Below are 14,290 nucleotides of genomic sequence, written 5' to 3' on the forward strand. Positions count from 1 at the left end.
GGCTGTATATTGTCACCCTGTTTATTTAACTTATATGCAGAGTACATCATGAGAAACGCTGGACTGGAAGAAACAAGCTGGAATCAAGATTGCCGGGAGAAATATCAGTAACCTCAGATATGCAGATGACACCACCCTTATGGCAGAAAGTGAAGAGGAACTCAAAAGCCTCTTGATGAAGGTGAAAGTGGAGAGTGAAAAAGTTGGCTTAAAGCTCAACATTCAGAAAACAAAGATCATGGCATCCGATCCCATCACTTCATGGGAAATAGATGGGGAAACAGTGGAAACAGTGTCAGACTTTATTTTTCTGGGCTCCAAAATCACTACAGATGGTGACTGCAGCCATGAAATTAAAAGACGCTTACTCCTTGGAAGGAAAGTTATGACCAACCTAGATAGCATATTCAAAAGCAGAGACATTACTTTGCCAACAAAGGTTCTTCTAGTCAAGGCTATGGTTTTTCCTGCGGTCATGTATGGACTGGGGAGTTGGACTGTGAAGAAGGCTGAGCGCCGAAGAATTGATGCTTTTGAACTGTGGTGTTGGAGAAGACTCTTGAGAGTCCCTTGGACTGCAAGGAGATCCAACCAGTCCATTCTGAAGGAGATCAGCCCTGGGATTTCTTTGGAAGGAATGATGCTAAAGCTGAAACTCCAGTACTTTGGCCACCTCATGCGAAGAGTTGACTCATTGGAAAAGACTGTGATGCTGGGAGGGATTGGGGGCAGGAGGAGAAGGGAACGACAGAAGATGAGATGGCTGGATGGCATCACTGACTCGATGGACATGAGTCTGGGTGAACTCCAGGAGTTGGTGATGGACAGGGAGGCCTGGCGTGCTGCGATTCATGAGGTCGCAAAGAGTCAGACACGACTGAGCGACTGATCTGATCTGATCTGATCTGAAAGCTGGACGGTGAAGAAATGCAGAGATGTTAGTCAAAGAGTACAAACTTCCAACTATAAGAGGAACAAGGTCTGGGGATCTAATGAAAAGCCTGGTGTTTATAATTAACAAATCGTATTATACTGTACTATATGCTTGGAAGTTGTAAAAGAGTAGATGGTAAATCTTATCACTACCAAAAAACAAAAACAGGTAATTATGTGAGGGGACAGGGGTGTTAACTAACTTCTTTTGTGGTTGGTGGTTTAGTTGCTAAGTTGTGTCCGACTCTTGTGACCCCATGGACTGTAGCCTGCCATGCTCCTCTGTTCATGGGATTTCCATTTTGCAATATATATCTATATCTAATTACATTATACACCTTAAATGTACATATGTTCAATATGAGCAATAATACCTCAATAAACCTATTAAAAAAAAAAAAAGAGGACCATCCAATATATTGCATGAAACAGCAGTTAGCTCCTCATTATTGTGGAGTATGGGGCTTCCCTGATAGCTCAGTTGGTAAAGAATCTGCCTGCAATGCAGGAGACCCCAGTTCGATCCCTGAGTCGGGAAGATCTGGTGGAGAAGGGATAGGCTACCCACTCCAGTATTCTTGGGCTTCTCTTGTGGCTCAGCTGGTAAAGAATCCACCTGCAATGTGGGAGACCTGAGTGTAAACGATCTCCTAGAGAAGGGAAAGGCTACCCACTCCGGTAGTCTAGCCTGGAGAATTCCATGGACTGTTTAGTCCATGGGGTTGCAAAGAGTCGGACATGACTGAGTGACTTTCACTATCACTATCACTACTGTGGAGTACAATCCATTGTATGGACGTGCCAAGGTCTGTTAATCAATTTACTCGTTGAAGGGCATTTGCATTGTTTCGTTTTCAGAGATTATGAATAAAATTGCTATATATCAATAAATATTTAATTACATAGCATTAAATAGCTGAATATTGTTCCATATCTTGATTTATAGTTAATTTAACCTGGCAGTTCCTTATTGTTACACATTGAATTGTTTTCCCTGTTTCCCTAGTTTAACCTTATTCAAACATATATATTTGTTCAATTGTCCTTTAGGGTAAATTCTCAATTTTGTTAAGCACTACAAGCTAACAGAACATTGTGAAGCAACTATGTGGCAATAAATAATAGAAAAAAAAATCTCAAAGAATTCCTAAGTCAAAAGGTATGCATCATATATTTTACTGCTTTTGATACCTATCGCATGAAATGGTCCCTCATGAGAACATCTCATTACTCAGCCCCTTGTCAACATGAATTGCCATCTTTTAATTTTTTTTACCAATCTCACAGGTAAAAATTTTTAACTGACATCTCACTTTTATTAATATCTGTGTTTCTTTTATGACTTTAAAAAATATCTCTATAAATACAGGTGGAATTTATTCTTTCTATTTTGGGGACATTTTCCTTTTGGGAATTGCCTGTTTTTATGTTAGGCTTTTACTCACTGATTCCTTATATTAATTCTTTGTCTATCACTTAATACATTTATGTTTTTACCAATGACTTTCATTTTGTTACATATAGAAGCTTCTAAAAAATGTATGTAATCAGCTTGTCTAATCTTTCATGAATTATTCCATTTAATATATGACAAGAAAGGTCTTTTTATATTTTATGTTTATATAAATATTCACTTATATTTTCTAATTTTTCCAAATGCTTTTTGAGACAACATGAAGACTATAGGAGCCTTCGGAGGTGAGGCAGACAAAGTTACCTTGCCCCTAGCATATTGGATTTGCTTCTGCCTTCGTGGGCTTTAACTACTGATATTAAATATGTAGGATTCTTCTTTTCTTTTTCAAATTCATTATTTTTTGTCTTCAGCATGTAGGATCTTAGTTCCCTAACCAGAGATTTGAACCTATGCCCCATGCATTGGAAGCATGGAATCTTAACTGCTAGACTGTCATGGAAGTCCCGGATTCTTCTTTTCCAAGGGGTGCATCTGCTTTCTGAAGGAGTTGAACAGTTTAGGAAACTAGATTGATTTTTTCCCCCTATGATTGGATTTGGTTCATAAATAAAGCTTTGTTCTCTAGCTTCAATGGGTAGTTGAGGAATCACAGGAAACCATTTCATCTCCCTTTTCTTTTGTTTCAGGACAAAATAGTAATAACTGAGAGAGATGCAATGAAAATAAAGTGCCAGTGCATACCAATAGTTCCAGGAATGTCATAGCAATAGTGAACATAATGGCAGAAATTTGTGTACATATTTCCCCAGAGGGTCAAAGAATCTTTTTTTAAAAATCATGTAAAAAAATGGGAAGGTCTGACACATTTTACAAAAGTTGACTTCACAAACAAATATTGAAGACAGTGCTTTTTCCACTGAGAGGCATCTGATTACAAGATGGGAAGAAGCCAGATCCTCAGGTGACCCACCAGTCTGGACCACTCTGGTTCTGGTGTGAGAAATAAATTTAATTTTCTTTAAAAAAAAAAAAAAACGGGGGGGGGGGGCATACAATTAGAAGCTTACAGAAAACCTTCACTTTCAAGGAGACTGTAATACACTGATTCTATGAAGCCAGTCTCCAGCTTATTTTACTGGTATCCTGGACTTGCGTGGATCATAAATACAAGCCACATTAGTGCCACGTCTGGAATCCATGCTCTGTCTCTGAATGTGCTTGGTTTTCATGTGTTGGAGAAAAATGAATGCATTCTCAACACAAAAGAGACCTTAAGCACTGACCCGAGCTCCCTCTTCAGCAGTCTGGGATATGCAGACACTCTGGGGTCTTTCTTACTGAGATAAACTACTAGCTTCCTCATCACCACCTCTCCTGTCCACCGAGCCTCAGGGGACCACCTCGGTAGCTGCAGGCCTAGTCCGTTTGGCTTGGCTGCCCCGCCTTAGCCTCAGAGAGTTCCCTGACCTCCTACCCCTTGTCAGGCTAATGGGTAGTTGTCATACTCCAGCACGTCGGGGCTTCCTTTGTGGCTCAGCTGGTAAAGAATCCGCCTGCAATACAGGAGACCTGGGTTTGATCCCTGTGCTGGGAAGATCCCCTGGAGAAGGGAAAGATAACCCACTCCAGTATTCCAGCCTGGAGAATTCCATGGACTATATAGGCCAAGGGGTCGCGAAGAGTCAGACTGAGTGACTGACTTTCACTTTCTCTTCAGCACGTCTGACAACACAATCTATTGAAGCAGCTTCTGAGGCTCCAGCTCACAGAAGGTAGAGGTCAACCAGTTTTCATCGCAGCAGGAAGAATAGAGTGGCTTCCGGTCTGAGGCCAACTGGCCCAGGACCAGTCTGTGCCTGCACCTGACCTTCAGGGTCTGGCTCACTGCCCTGAGGAACCTCTGAACTCCATGCGATTCTGGTGCTTGGACCAGCTTCTGTCTCTGTATATCTGCTGTGGGCTTCACTCAAGGCTCAGTCCAGTTCTCCCTCCTAGATTTAGGGCCTCTCCAGTCATCTATGAACCTCACACTTATGGAATACCTGGGAAAAGCTGACCCAACAGTGGCCTTTTAGACAGCACTGAGAAAGCAGGTAAAAAATTAATTTCCCTATGTTTCTTGTTAGGAATATGTATCAAGAGCAGTTCTTGCTGGAAATTGTGCAAAGTCCTAATTTTGGTTCATTTAATACAGAAACATAAAATACTTTCATTTCCTTTCACATTATCCTAACAAATGGCTGTCTAAACTCTTCCTGCAGTAGACTGAATAATAACTATTTTGTCTTAAACATACACATATATACAACAACTTTAAAAACAAGAGATGAGGGTTTTACTGTACTTAATACTTCTGAAACCAGAAATAATCCTCTATTTTAATGAAAGCATACAAATATTTCTCTCCAAGGTAAAGAGAAAACAATGCACATAATAACGTAGTAACTGATGCATAGAAACGTAACCAAACTCCCTTTTTATCTCAGTAACTAACTCATCCAACAAAATAGAGCTTTGTAGGGTATAATTTATATTACAATTAGCTTTTTTCTCTATATTAAGTAAGGCAGTTTGAAGTCTTTTTTTTTTTTTAATTTCAAAGACCTTGAAAAAACACACCCAAAATGCTCTAGTCCAAAGCCAGAACATAGTTTTGTATGGTCTGCAGATAATTTAATATTTGAGAAACTGTTTCAACATCCTCCAACTCCAACCAAAACTAAAGCAATATTTAGGGGAAAAATAAATGAGTAAGAAAACAAAACCTAATATCTATATAATTATTCACAGATCAAGCAGTTTAGAGACAATAAAATAGAGCAGACTTTCAGCAAATCCAAGTTCAAAATAATGGAACAATTATTCACTAACCTAACAACAACAAAACTCTAATTTTACTGTTAAAGTATTGGGGGGTGATTGTGTTATCAGTTAAAAGACCTAAAATCCATTCTGTGTAAGTTGATTAATTTCAGGCATTACAAACATAGAACAATCAGCCTTCCTGAATTTCTCTCGTCCTTTCCCCACAAATACAACATCCCAGTTTTTGAGTCTGAAACAATAGGAAAATGCAATGATGTCAACGTACAAAGTACACCACTGGTGCTTTGCCTGTTTTCATCTTCTGGCAACAGACTCCAGAGAAAGGTTCCTCTGACATGCTAACTCTACTCATCACTACCAGTCACAGTCCTTGCTCACACAGGCGGACTCCTGACCCACTCGTCCAGTCACACCCCCTTGCATCCCCTTGGACAGTGTTTGGTGCAGCAAAAGGCTAATAATCCAGGCTAGGCCAATTAGACACTTTTTCTGAAAGTCTTCCCACTGCAGTCCTTTCAGGAGTAAAACAGAAAGAGTTTAAGCCCCGAGTCTAGACTTAGAGGGAAGGCAACCCAAAAGGATGGATCTACCATGTGGAAAAGATACAGAGATGACTTTGGGAAAAAGGGAGGTAAAGTGAAGATCCAGTAAAGATCTATCCCCTGGGCCCCACTCTCCTAGTGGCCACCTGCACCTCTGCCCTTCCTATGTTATACGCTGTGGTTATAAAAACCATTTCCTTTCAAGCTTATACAAGTTTGAGTTGGTTTCTATTTGTATTCAAGGCATCCTGCCTCATGCACATGGTGACCACTTGAGTTTGGGCATTCTCAATTATGGTCAACTTACTGGTTGTTTTTCCAGTTCTTGCTCTTTGGGGACTGTCTTTGCAGCCCACAGGGGTGGCTTTTGGGGCCCTCTTTCTGCTTTGTTCCTGCTTTGAACCTGTTCCCCTGGCCAGGTTCCCAAGTCCCAGGGTAATGCCCAGTTCAATCAGTTTCATCTCTTCAAGTGAAGGCCTGGATCTGAGAGAGAAGCTGTTGGGAGCTGGGTTCTGTGCACAGAGGCACTCTACAGGAAGAGGAAGACGCATGTGAGGCTTGGTTGTTCAATCCCATCTGTGTTGGATTCCACGGGCTACCCCATCTTTCCAAAATATTCTACCCTCTCCCCTGCCCCTTCAGCTGGCTGTAACTGATTTACTTTCTAAACCAAGAGAACATGAAATTATACACTAAAAAATTATTTCTGTAAACCATTGCTGAGGATACATCTTACTATGGGAAATGTAAGATTTTAATAAAAATCAGCTTGGGTGAAAAAGAACAGCCAGCTTAGAGGTCCCCAGGTGTGGGACAAGAATGTTACCAGGGCCCCTGTGTTTTATTTCCATGTTTTGCCATAAATAGTTTTAGTAAGTAAGTGTTAGTTGCTTAGTTGTGTCTGACTCTGCATATATCTGTCTAGGGGATTCTCTAGGCAAGAATGCTGGAGTGGGTTGCCATTCCCTTCTCCGGGGACCTTTCCAATCCAAGGATTGAATCTGGGTCTCCTGCATTGCAGAGGGATTCTCTACCATCTGAGCCATGAGGGAAGCCCGTAGATAGTGCTGCCTTCTCTCAAAGGTCAGTTGCCCAAAGCCCCCTTTGGGGACTACCTGTGTCATTCTTCACATTAAGTAGGAGCTTTAGAAATGTCTCCATGCATGGAAGGACATCATCACATTTGGAAAGAGTATCCAGGCAGTGGTGTAAGGACAGCTCTATGACATCTTTAAGAGTCAGAACTAATTTGACTTGGTGACTACCTGACTGGTGGGTGTGAGGAGCGAGGGTGGTGCTCTAGTTTCTTACTCAGGCGTCCTGGCAGAAGGAAGCTGTGCCACAGCTGGTCTGGCTAGATGGCAACACGTGTGGGTTCAGTGCCTCCCCATGCTTCACTTGGGCATGCCCAAGAGTCAGCTGAGCCCGTCCAGAAGCCTTGACGTAACAGCAGACCACTCATCTCTGACGGGAAGGATGTCTTAATGGGCAAGAGAAGCAAATGACTGTGCTCCATGAACTATTCCTCCCCTTGATGCATGGAGAACCTTTTTTTTTAAAGTATGTTAAATTATTTTTAATCATCAACAGTTTCAATTATTGCACTTGACATGTAGTTCAGTTCAGTCACTCAGTCGTGTCCGACTCTTTATGATCCCATGGACTGCAGCACGCCAGGCTTCCCTGTCCATCACCAACTCCTGGAGCTTGCTCAAACTCATGTCCATCGAGTCAGTGATGCTATCCAACCATCTCATCCTCTGTCATCCCCTTCTCCTTCTGCCTTCAATCTTTCCCAGCATCAGGGTCTTTTCCAGTGAGTCTAACTCAATGAAACTATGAGCCATGCCATGTAGGGCCACCCAAGACGGATGCGTCATGGTGGAGGGTTCTGATGAAATGTGGTCTACTGGAGAAGGGAATGGCAAACCACTTCAGTAGTCTTACCTTGAGAATCCCATGAACAGTATGAAAAGGCAAAAAGATATGACACCAAAAGAGGACATATAGACACTTGACAAAGCATCAAGAAACAAAGCTTAAATAGTAGTTTTAGCAGGAAAAAATCAGTCTTTGGTCACCAAAAAATAGTTTTATGGATTCCTTGCCATCGCCCAAAATACACTGTTCCCAGTCTACTCAGAAGCTACTATCTATAAAACACTATTACAAGGGGAAGGACAGAAGGTTTCCCGTGTAATGTCACCAAATTTTCTGAAATTAATTTTTATTGGAGTAGAGTTGCTTTACAATGCTGTGTTAGTTTCTGCTCTACAGCAAAGTGATTCAGCTGTATGAATACATATTATCACCTTGTTTTTGGACTTCCTGCCCGCTTAAGTCACTACAAGCGGAGGAGAGCCATTTATAGGAGGCTGGCAGCCTCCTGGGTGACCTGTGTGCTGTGACCCTCCAAGCCGGGTGTGATTAGAGCCATTCAGGCGGGGGACACAGTCGGTGCCTATGCAGCACTGTCCCCACCTCTCTCTCTTGTTCAGGCTTGTGCCCGTGCCCAGTTCTAAAGGACTCGTCAATGGCTCTCAACCCTGGCTGCACATTAAGACCAACCAAGGAGCTTTGAAAAAACACCAATGCATAGGACTGTATCTTTCACTATGGTTAAACACACACACACACACACAACATAAAATTTGTCATCTTAACCATTTCAAAGCATACAGTTCAGTGGTATTAAGAACATTTACATTGTTGCCCAACCATCACTGCTATCCACCTGCAGAACTTTTTCATCACCCTAAACTAAAACTCTGTACCCCATTAACAATAACTCCCCGTTCTTCCTCTCATCCTTCATGCTCTGGCGACCACCTTTACCTTTACATTCTGTGGGAATCCCAGGTGGCACTAGCGATAAAGAACCTGCCTGCCAATGCAGGAGATATAAGACAGCCAGGTTCGATCCCTGGGTCAGGAAGGGCGTGGCAACCCGCTTCAGTATTCTTACCTGGAAAGTTCCATGGACAGAGGAGCCTGGCAGGCTATAATTCATGGATTCGCAAAGAGTTGGACATGACTTTACTTTCTGACTTTCTGAATTCGACTCTAAGGACATCATACATGCACAATCATATTGTATTTCTCTTTGGTGACTGGTTTGTTTCACTTAGCATGATGTCTTCAAGTTTCTTCCATGCTGTAGCATGTGTCAGAATTTCCTTCCTTTTCAAGGCTGAATAATATTCCATTGTACGTATGAACCACAGATTATTTATCCATTCATCCATCAGTGGACATGTGGGTGGCTTTCACCTTTTGGCTACTGTAAATAATGCTGCTGCTGTAAATCTGGGTGTCCAAATATTTTTGAAAAGTTTTCCATGGGATTTGAATGTGTAGCCAAGGTTGAAAACCACTAGTCTGTGGCTGTTCCTGGAGAACGTGAAGGGTCCAGGGGGGAGGCATGCCACCTAGGTGGCCTGGCCTGATTTAGCTGTTCTGAGCTAATTATAACACTCATTAGAGCCAGTAACGGAGAAGGCAATGGAACCCCACTCCAGTGTTCTTACCTGGAAAATCCCATGGACAGAGGATCCTGGTGGGCTGCCGTCTCTGGGGTCGCAAAGAGTCAGACACAACTGAAGTGACTTAGCAGCAGCAGCAGCAGCAGCAGAGCCAGTAATCAGAAGCTCATATGTTTGACTCCATCAACAGACTTAGACACTTGGACGGTGGTGTACATTTTATTTTCCAGATCTAGCTCCAAGCCTGTAGCCTGCAGAAGCTTACTAGTGTTAGTCACTAAGTCATGTTGGACTCTTTGCAACCCCATGGACTATTGTCTGCCAGACTCCTCTGTCCATGGGATTTTCCAGGCAAGAATACTAGAGTGGGTTGCCATTTCCTTCTCCAGGGGATCTTCTCAATCCAAGGATTGAACCCGGGTCTCCCGCATTGCAGGCAGACCCTTTACCATCGGAGCCAAGAAGCTTACTAAGTTGCTACTAAATAGAGAAGACAGTAAATCCATAATTCAACTCCATCTTTCTATCAAAAACATCTGTTTTTGCTAAGAGAAATTATGTATCATCCTACCCTGGGCCATGGGCTTCCTAGGTGGCTCAGTGGTAAAGAATCCACCTGTAAGGTAGTAGACTTGGGTTCCATACCTGGGTCAGGAAGATCCCCTGGAGAAGGGAATGGCAACCCACTCTAGTATTCTTGCCTGCAGAATCTCGTGGACAGAGGAGGCTGGTGGGCTAAAGTCTACGTGGTGGCAAAAGAGTTGGACACAACTGAGTGTGTGTGTTCATGCCTGGATCATGCCTCTAGCCCTGGAGCCTGACTTGGATCTGGGCCTGAGTCAGGGTCTCAAATCTCTTATTTTTTGGCCCATTGTGTAGCACATGGGATCTTAGTTTTCCAGATGGAGATGGATCCCACGTCCCCTGCATTGGCAGCATGGAGTCTTAACCACTGGACTGACAGAGAAGCCCAGGATCTCTGAACTTTAGGAGACAAAACTATTCAAGTGAAGGATGTCCCTGGACTCCAATGGTGGTGCAGAATGGGGGTGGGAGGAATAGTTGTGACTACGCAAAGTGTTAGACATGACTGAGCGACTGAGCACACACACACACACATATACCCCTTGTTCTAGTTTCTCCTAGGACAGATTTTCTGAAATGGGTGGGGGGACCCATTCCTCGAATCTCAAAGAGAGGCCTTAACGATCTTCCCCGCAGATTTGTGCTTCTCCATCCCCCAACCTACTTTCAGACCTAAAGATAGACATGTAGCTGGATTCTTATTGAATCCAGGGTTTTCTGTACCCTCTATTCATGTCTGCAGCCCCACAGTCTCCTGTTTACTTTGGGTTTAATTTTAACCTGAGTTCCTAAGATCGCTTTTTAATAAAACCTATGGAAATTAAAAAGTTGCCCCGGATAAAAGAAATACTCAAACACCCAAGAGAGTTCTGCTTTGTTCCATATTCAAGCCTGTGGACGCATTTGGAGAGAACCCCTTTATGATGAGGTGCAGTGGTGTAGCAAATTGAGAATGCACTCCTCCCCTTTTCCCCTGAAGTCTTAGAAGCCACGCGACACACTGTGCGGAGGGACGGGAACAGCAGGGACCTGTCTTGGTAGGTAGATAATAAGCCTGACCCCTAACTGTTGTGTCATATTTTCACACCCCTTGCGTCCTAGGCTGCACTCCAGGACCAGCATGGTACAAAGTCAGCAAGGTCACACACAGGCAGTTTATCTCAAACTGGTATGTTTTGTTCATCATGGAAAATTTCAGCATTGATTTTTATTTTTATTTTTTTAATGTATTGCCTGAGCATCATTTCTCTTGATTCGAGAGTTGTTTGGCACCTCTTCGATTTCCTGCCTTCCTGGCCTCACCCTGGGTTCGGCCCTGATTCCACTCAGGTCCCCACTTTCCTTGGAGTTAGAATTTGTTTTGTTTTGAGAGGAAAGCATGGGGCTTCCCTGGTGGTCCAGTGGTTGTGAATCCACCTGCCAATGCAGGAGACAGGGGTTCGATCCCTGGTCCAGGAAGATCCCACCTGCTGCAGAGCAACTAAGCCTGTGTGCCACAACTATTGAACCCTTGTGCCTTAGAGCCTGTGCTCCGCAACAAGAGAGTAGCCCCCCACCTGCTCATTGCCACTAGAGAAATCCCATGTGCAGCAACAAAGACTGAACACAGGCAAAAATTAATCAAATTTTTTTTTTTTTAAAGAAGAAAGCATGATGGTACCGCTCTCTGAATCCCATGCAGCCATAAACTCCTGGACTCTGGGTTTATTTTCCTTCCCATTCTCTGCTTCTGCCCATTTTGACAAACCCTCTCCCTAAATCTGTTCCTCTCTGTGGCTTCTGTCCTTCCATCCCCCACCTCTGGATGACCAAGGTCAGGCAGAAGAGGAGAAACAAGAAGGCCAGTGAAGGCTGGCCTTTCCCTCTGAGGCCTTATGCTAACCCAATTGTTGAGCTTCATGTGGAGAGTAACACAATTAGCAAGGGCCTAGTCCTTTTTAAAGAAATCTATCACCAATTACCATGATAAATAGTGCCCATGGTAAGCCATGGCCAGCGTTATGCTCTGGAACTCCTAGGCAGATGGCTGGCACACTAGGAAATAGAATTGAGTCATTTCAACTGAGCTAACTGTGGCAGCTCTGAAAAAAATTCCTAATATGGTTAAAAAAAAAAAAAAAGTAGACAGCTGTTTAAATGCAAACCCCTATGGAAGGAAGCAAGCCCATGATGCTGGGCTCTTTTGACCTGGTGGGACTCCTACCCTGCAAAGGTAGCTAAGACCCCTGAATTTCAGAACGATTTCTGTGAGGACCTAAGTGAAGAACTTCATCCATCACTCAACATCCCTGACCCTGGATATGTTTCTGCACTGCCTGCTTCATCATCAGTAAACCAGCATGTAAACAAATTACCTGGATCTTCATTGCTGTTCTAGCCAGTCTAACCCAGACCAGCCTACTTGATAGTATCTTAATGATTCATTACTACTATTATACATGTGCCTTAAGATAATCATTTCCTAATTCATTTGCCTGATGGGAAATAAAATTATAGCCTTCACTGGCCTTCTTATGAAATGCAAATAGCTTTATAAACATACAGTGTGAAGAACACACTGGCCACACTCCTATTCAGATATCACCCCAAGACTCGCCCACAAAGCCTTACCAGGACCGTGTGCATCCCAGTGTAAAGTCGGCTGAGACCCACCAACGTGGAGAACACCACAGCCATCATCAGTCCCAAAACAAAGGGATACTGCAGGGGAGAAAGAGAAAACAAGGCATCAGTTCAGGTTCAGACACACATAGCTTGATGTTGTAGAAGGGAAGGGGTTTTTGATCCATTAACTCCTAGTCTCAATCTCATATTTCTTAGGCCAGCAGTTTGATGATCTAAAATCACTCAAAAAAATGGGAAAACTAAGGAAAGAGAAGGAGAAAATGCCTAGGAATGTAATTCTGGAAGGAAGCTTCACAACATACTGACCTGCAAATAAGACACACTGGAACTTGACCATAGCTATTGTGCTGAAAGTTTTAGTGGAGTAAATGATTTTTTATTTCTGCTGCTGCTGCGTTGCTTCACTCGTGTCCGACTCTGTGCGACCCCAGAGACGGCAGCCCACCAGGCTCCCCCGTCCCTGGGATTCTCCAGGCAAGAACACTTGAGTAGGTTGCCATTTCCTTCTCCAATGCATGAAAGGAAAAGTGAAAGTGAGGTCTCTCAGTCGTGTCCGACTCTTAGCGACCGCATGGACTGCAGCCGACCAGGCTCCTCCATCCATGGGATTCTCCAGGCAAGAGTACTGGAGTGGGGTGCCATCGCTATTTCTACCTATACTTAAAATTTGTGAAATATACAGTATTTCCAAGAGGCAAGGTATATGGACGGTACTATAATTTTACAAAGTCCAACCAGGTACCTTCCCAAGATGTGCTGTGAAGATAAAGCTTGGCAACAACTGGCTTCATAGGGAAGTCTGGGAACAGCAATGCCAAGCTAAGACTGGCATATCTGTACATATGTCAAGGCAAAAGTCTAGACTTCACTGAATCTTGACATTTGTGGATGAATAATGAAAACAGTTGGAGGAATCTGGCTAATGATAAGTCATATAAGGCACACACAGATATGCTGATGAACTAGATATAGAGATATAATTCAGTTGCTTCAAGTACTAATGTCTGTGGTCTTCCATGGTGCTAAGAATTAAGATGATACAGAACTGTCTATATTATGTGAAGTACTTTACGGTCACTCTTCACACACCTTATGAAGTACAGTCTATCGTTAGCCCCAGTCTACAAATGAGGAAACCCTTAACCTTGATAATAAGTTGCATTAGTCCTGAACTTTTGCACAAAGATGGTTGCCCATCAATCCCATTTGATCCTCCCAACAGAAGCCAAGGCTCAGAGAGGTGCAGTGACTTGACCTCAGTAACACAGTCAGCAGTGACACAGTCTGAATGAGGAACCACATCTTCTGAGTCCAAGTCAACATGTGCTTTCCAATGTAACATCTGAGTACAGTAATATAGGGTTGTACCGCTTTTCTGAAGATTTATCATTAACTGGGTCTCTGATTTTAATTGAAAAAGTGTTAAAAATGGAATAAGCTAATGCAGTCACAATTCAGAGGTTGGGTATTAGCCTAAATACGTATTTAAAGAAATAAACCCATTTTTAGGGCTATTCACAAATAAACAACCAAACTAGCTAAATATATTTATCATTAAAAATCAAATAGAAAAAGAAGTCCATAACAACTCAGGCCTTAAGAAAATTGTTTCATCATATAAGCTGTAAAGAAGATTTTAAGAAGATCCAGGTGGCCTTGAAATAAGCATAAAAATGACTGTTGTTGCTTTCGTGCAGTCAGCCCCACTTGTTGCTTTTTTCCTAAGAGAAGCAAGTTCACAGGCTTCTCTGGATGCTGACAGCTCCCAGTGATGGGGCCAGTGATGGGAGCACTATGTCCTTCTGGGACAGATGGCATGGGGGCAGTACAACATAGCTCAGAAGTCTGTATCCAATAAACTCCAACAGTATTGGGGAGCT

The 14,290-nt window shown here is 42.9% G+C and overlaps 1 protein-coding gene across 1 annotated transcript in view; it reads right to left on the reverse strand.

Moving 5' to 3' along the window:
- Nucleotides 1-14,290, reverse strand: part of SGPP2 (sphingosine-1-phosphate phosphatase 2) — a 94,361-nt gene that overhangs the window by 29,222 nt on the left and 50,849 nt on the right. Inside the window, exon 4 of the mRNA XM_010837106.1 lies at nucleotides 12,396-12,485. Coding sequence (XP_010835408.1) covers nucleotides 12,396-12,485 — 90 coding nt within the window. The remainder of the gene's footprint in view (nucleotides 1-12,395; nucleotides 12,486-14,290) is intronic.

This window comes from Bison bison, unplaced genomic scaffold (genome assembly GCF_000754665.1).
Source record: "Bison bison bison isolate TAMUID 2011002044 unplaced genomic scaffold, Bison_UMD1.0 scf7180017864068, whole genome shotgun sequence".
Lineage (NCBI taxonomy): Eukaryota > Metazoa > Chordata > Mammalia > Artiodactyla > Bovidae > Bison > Bison bison.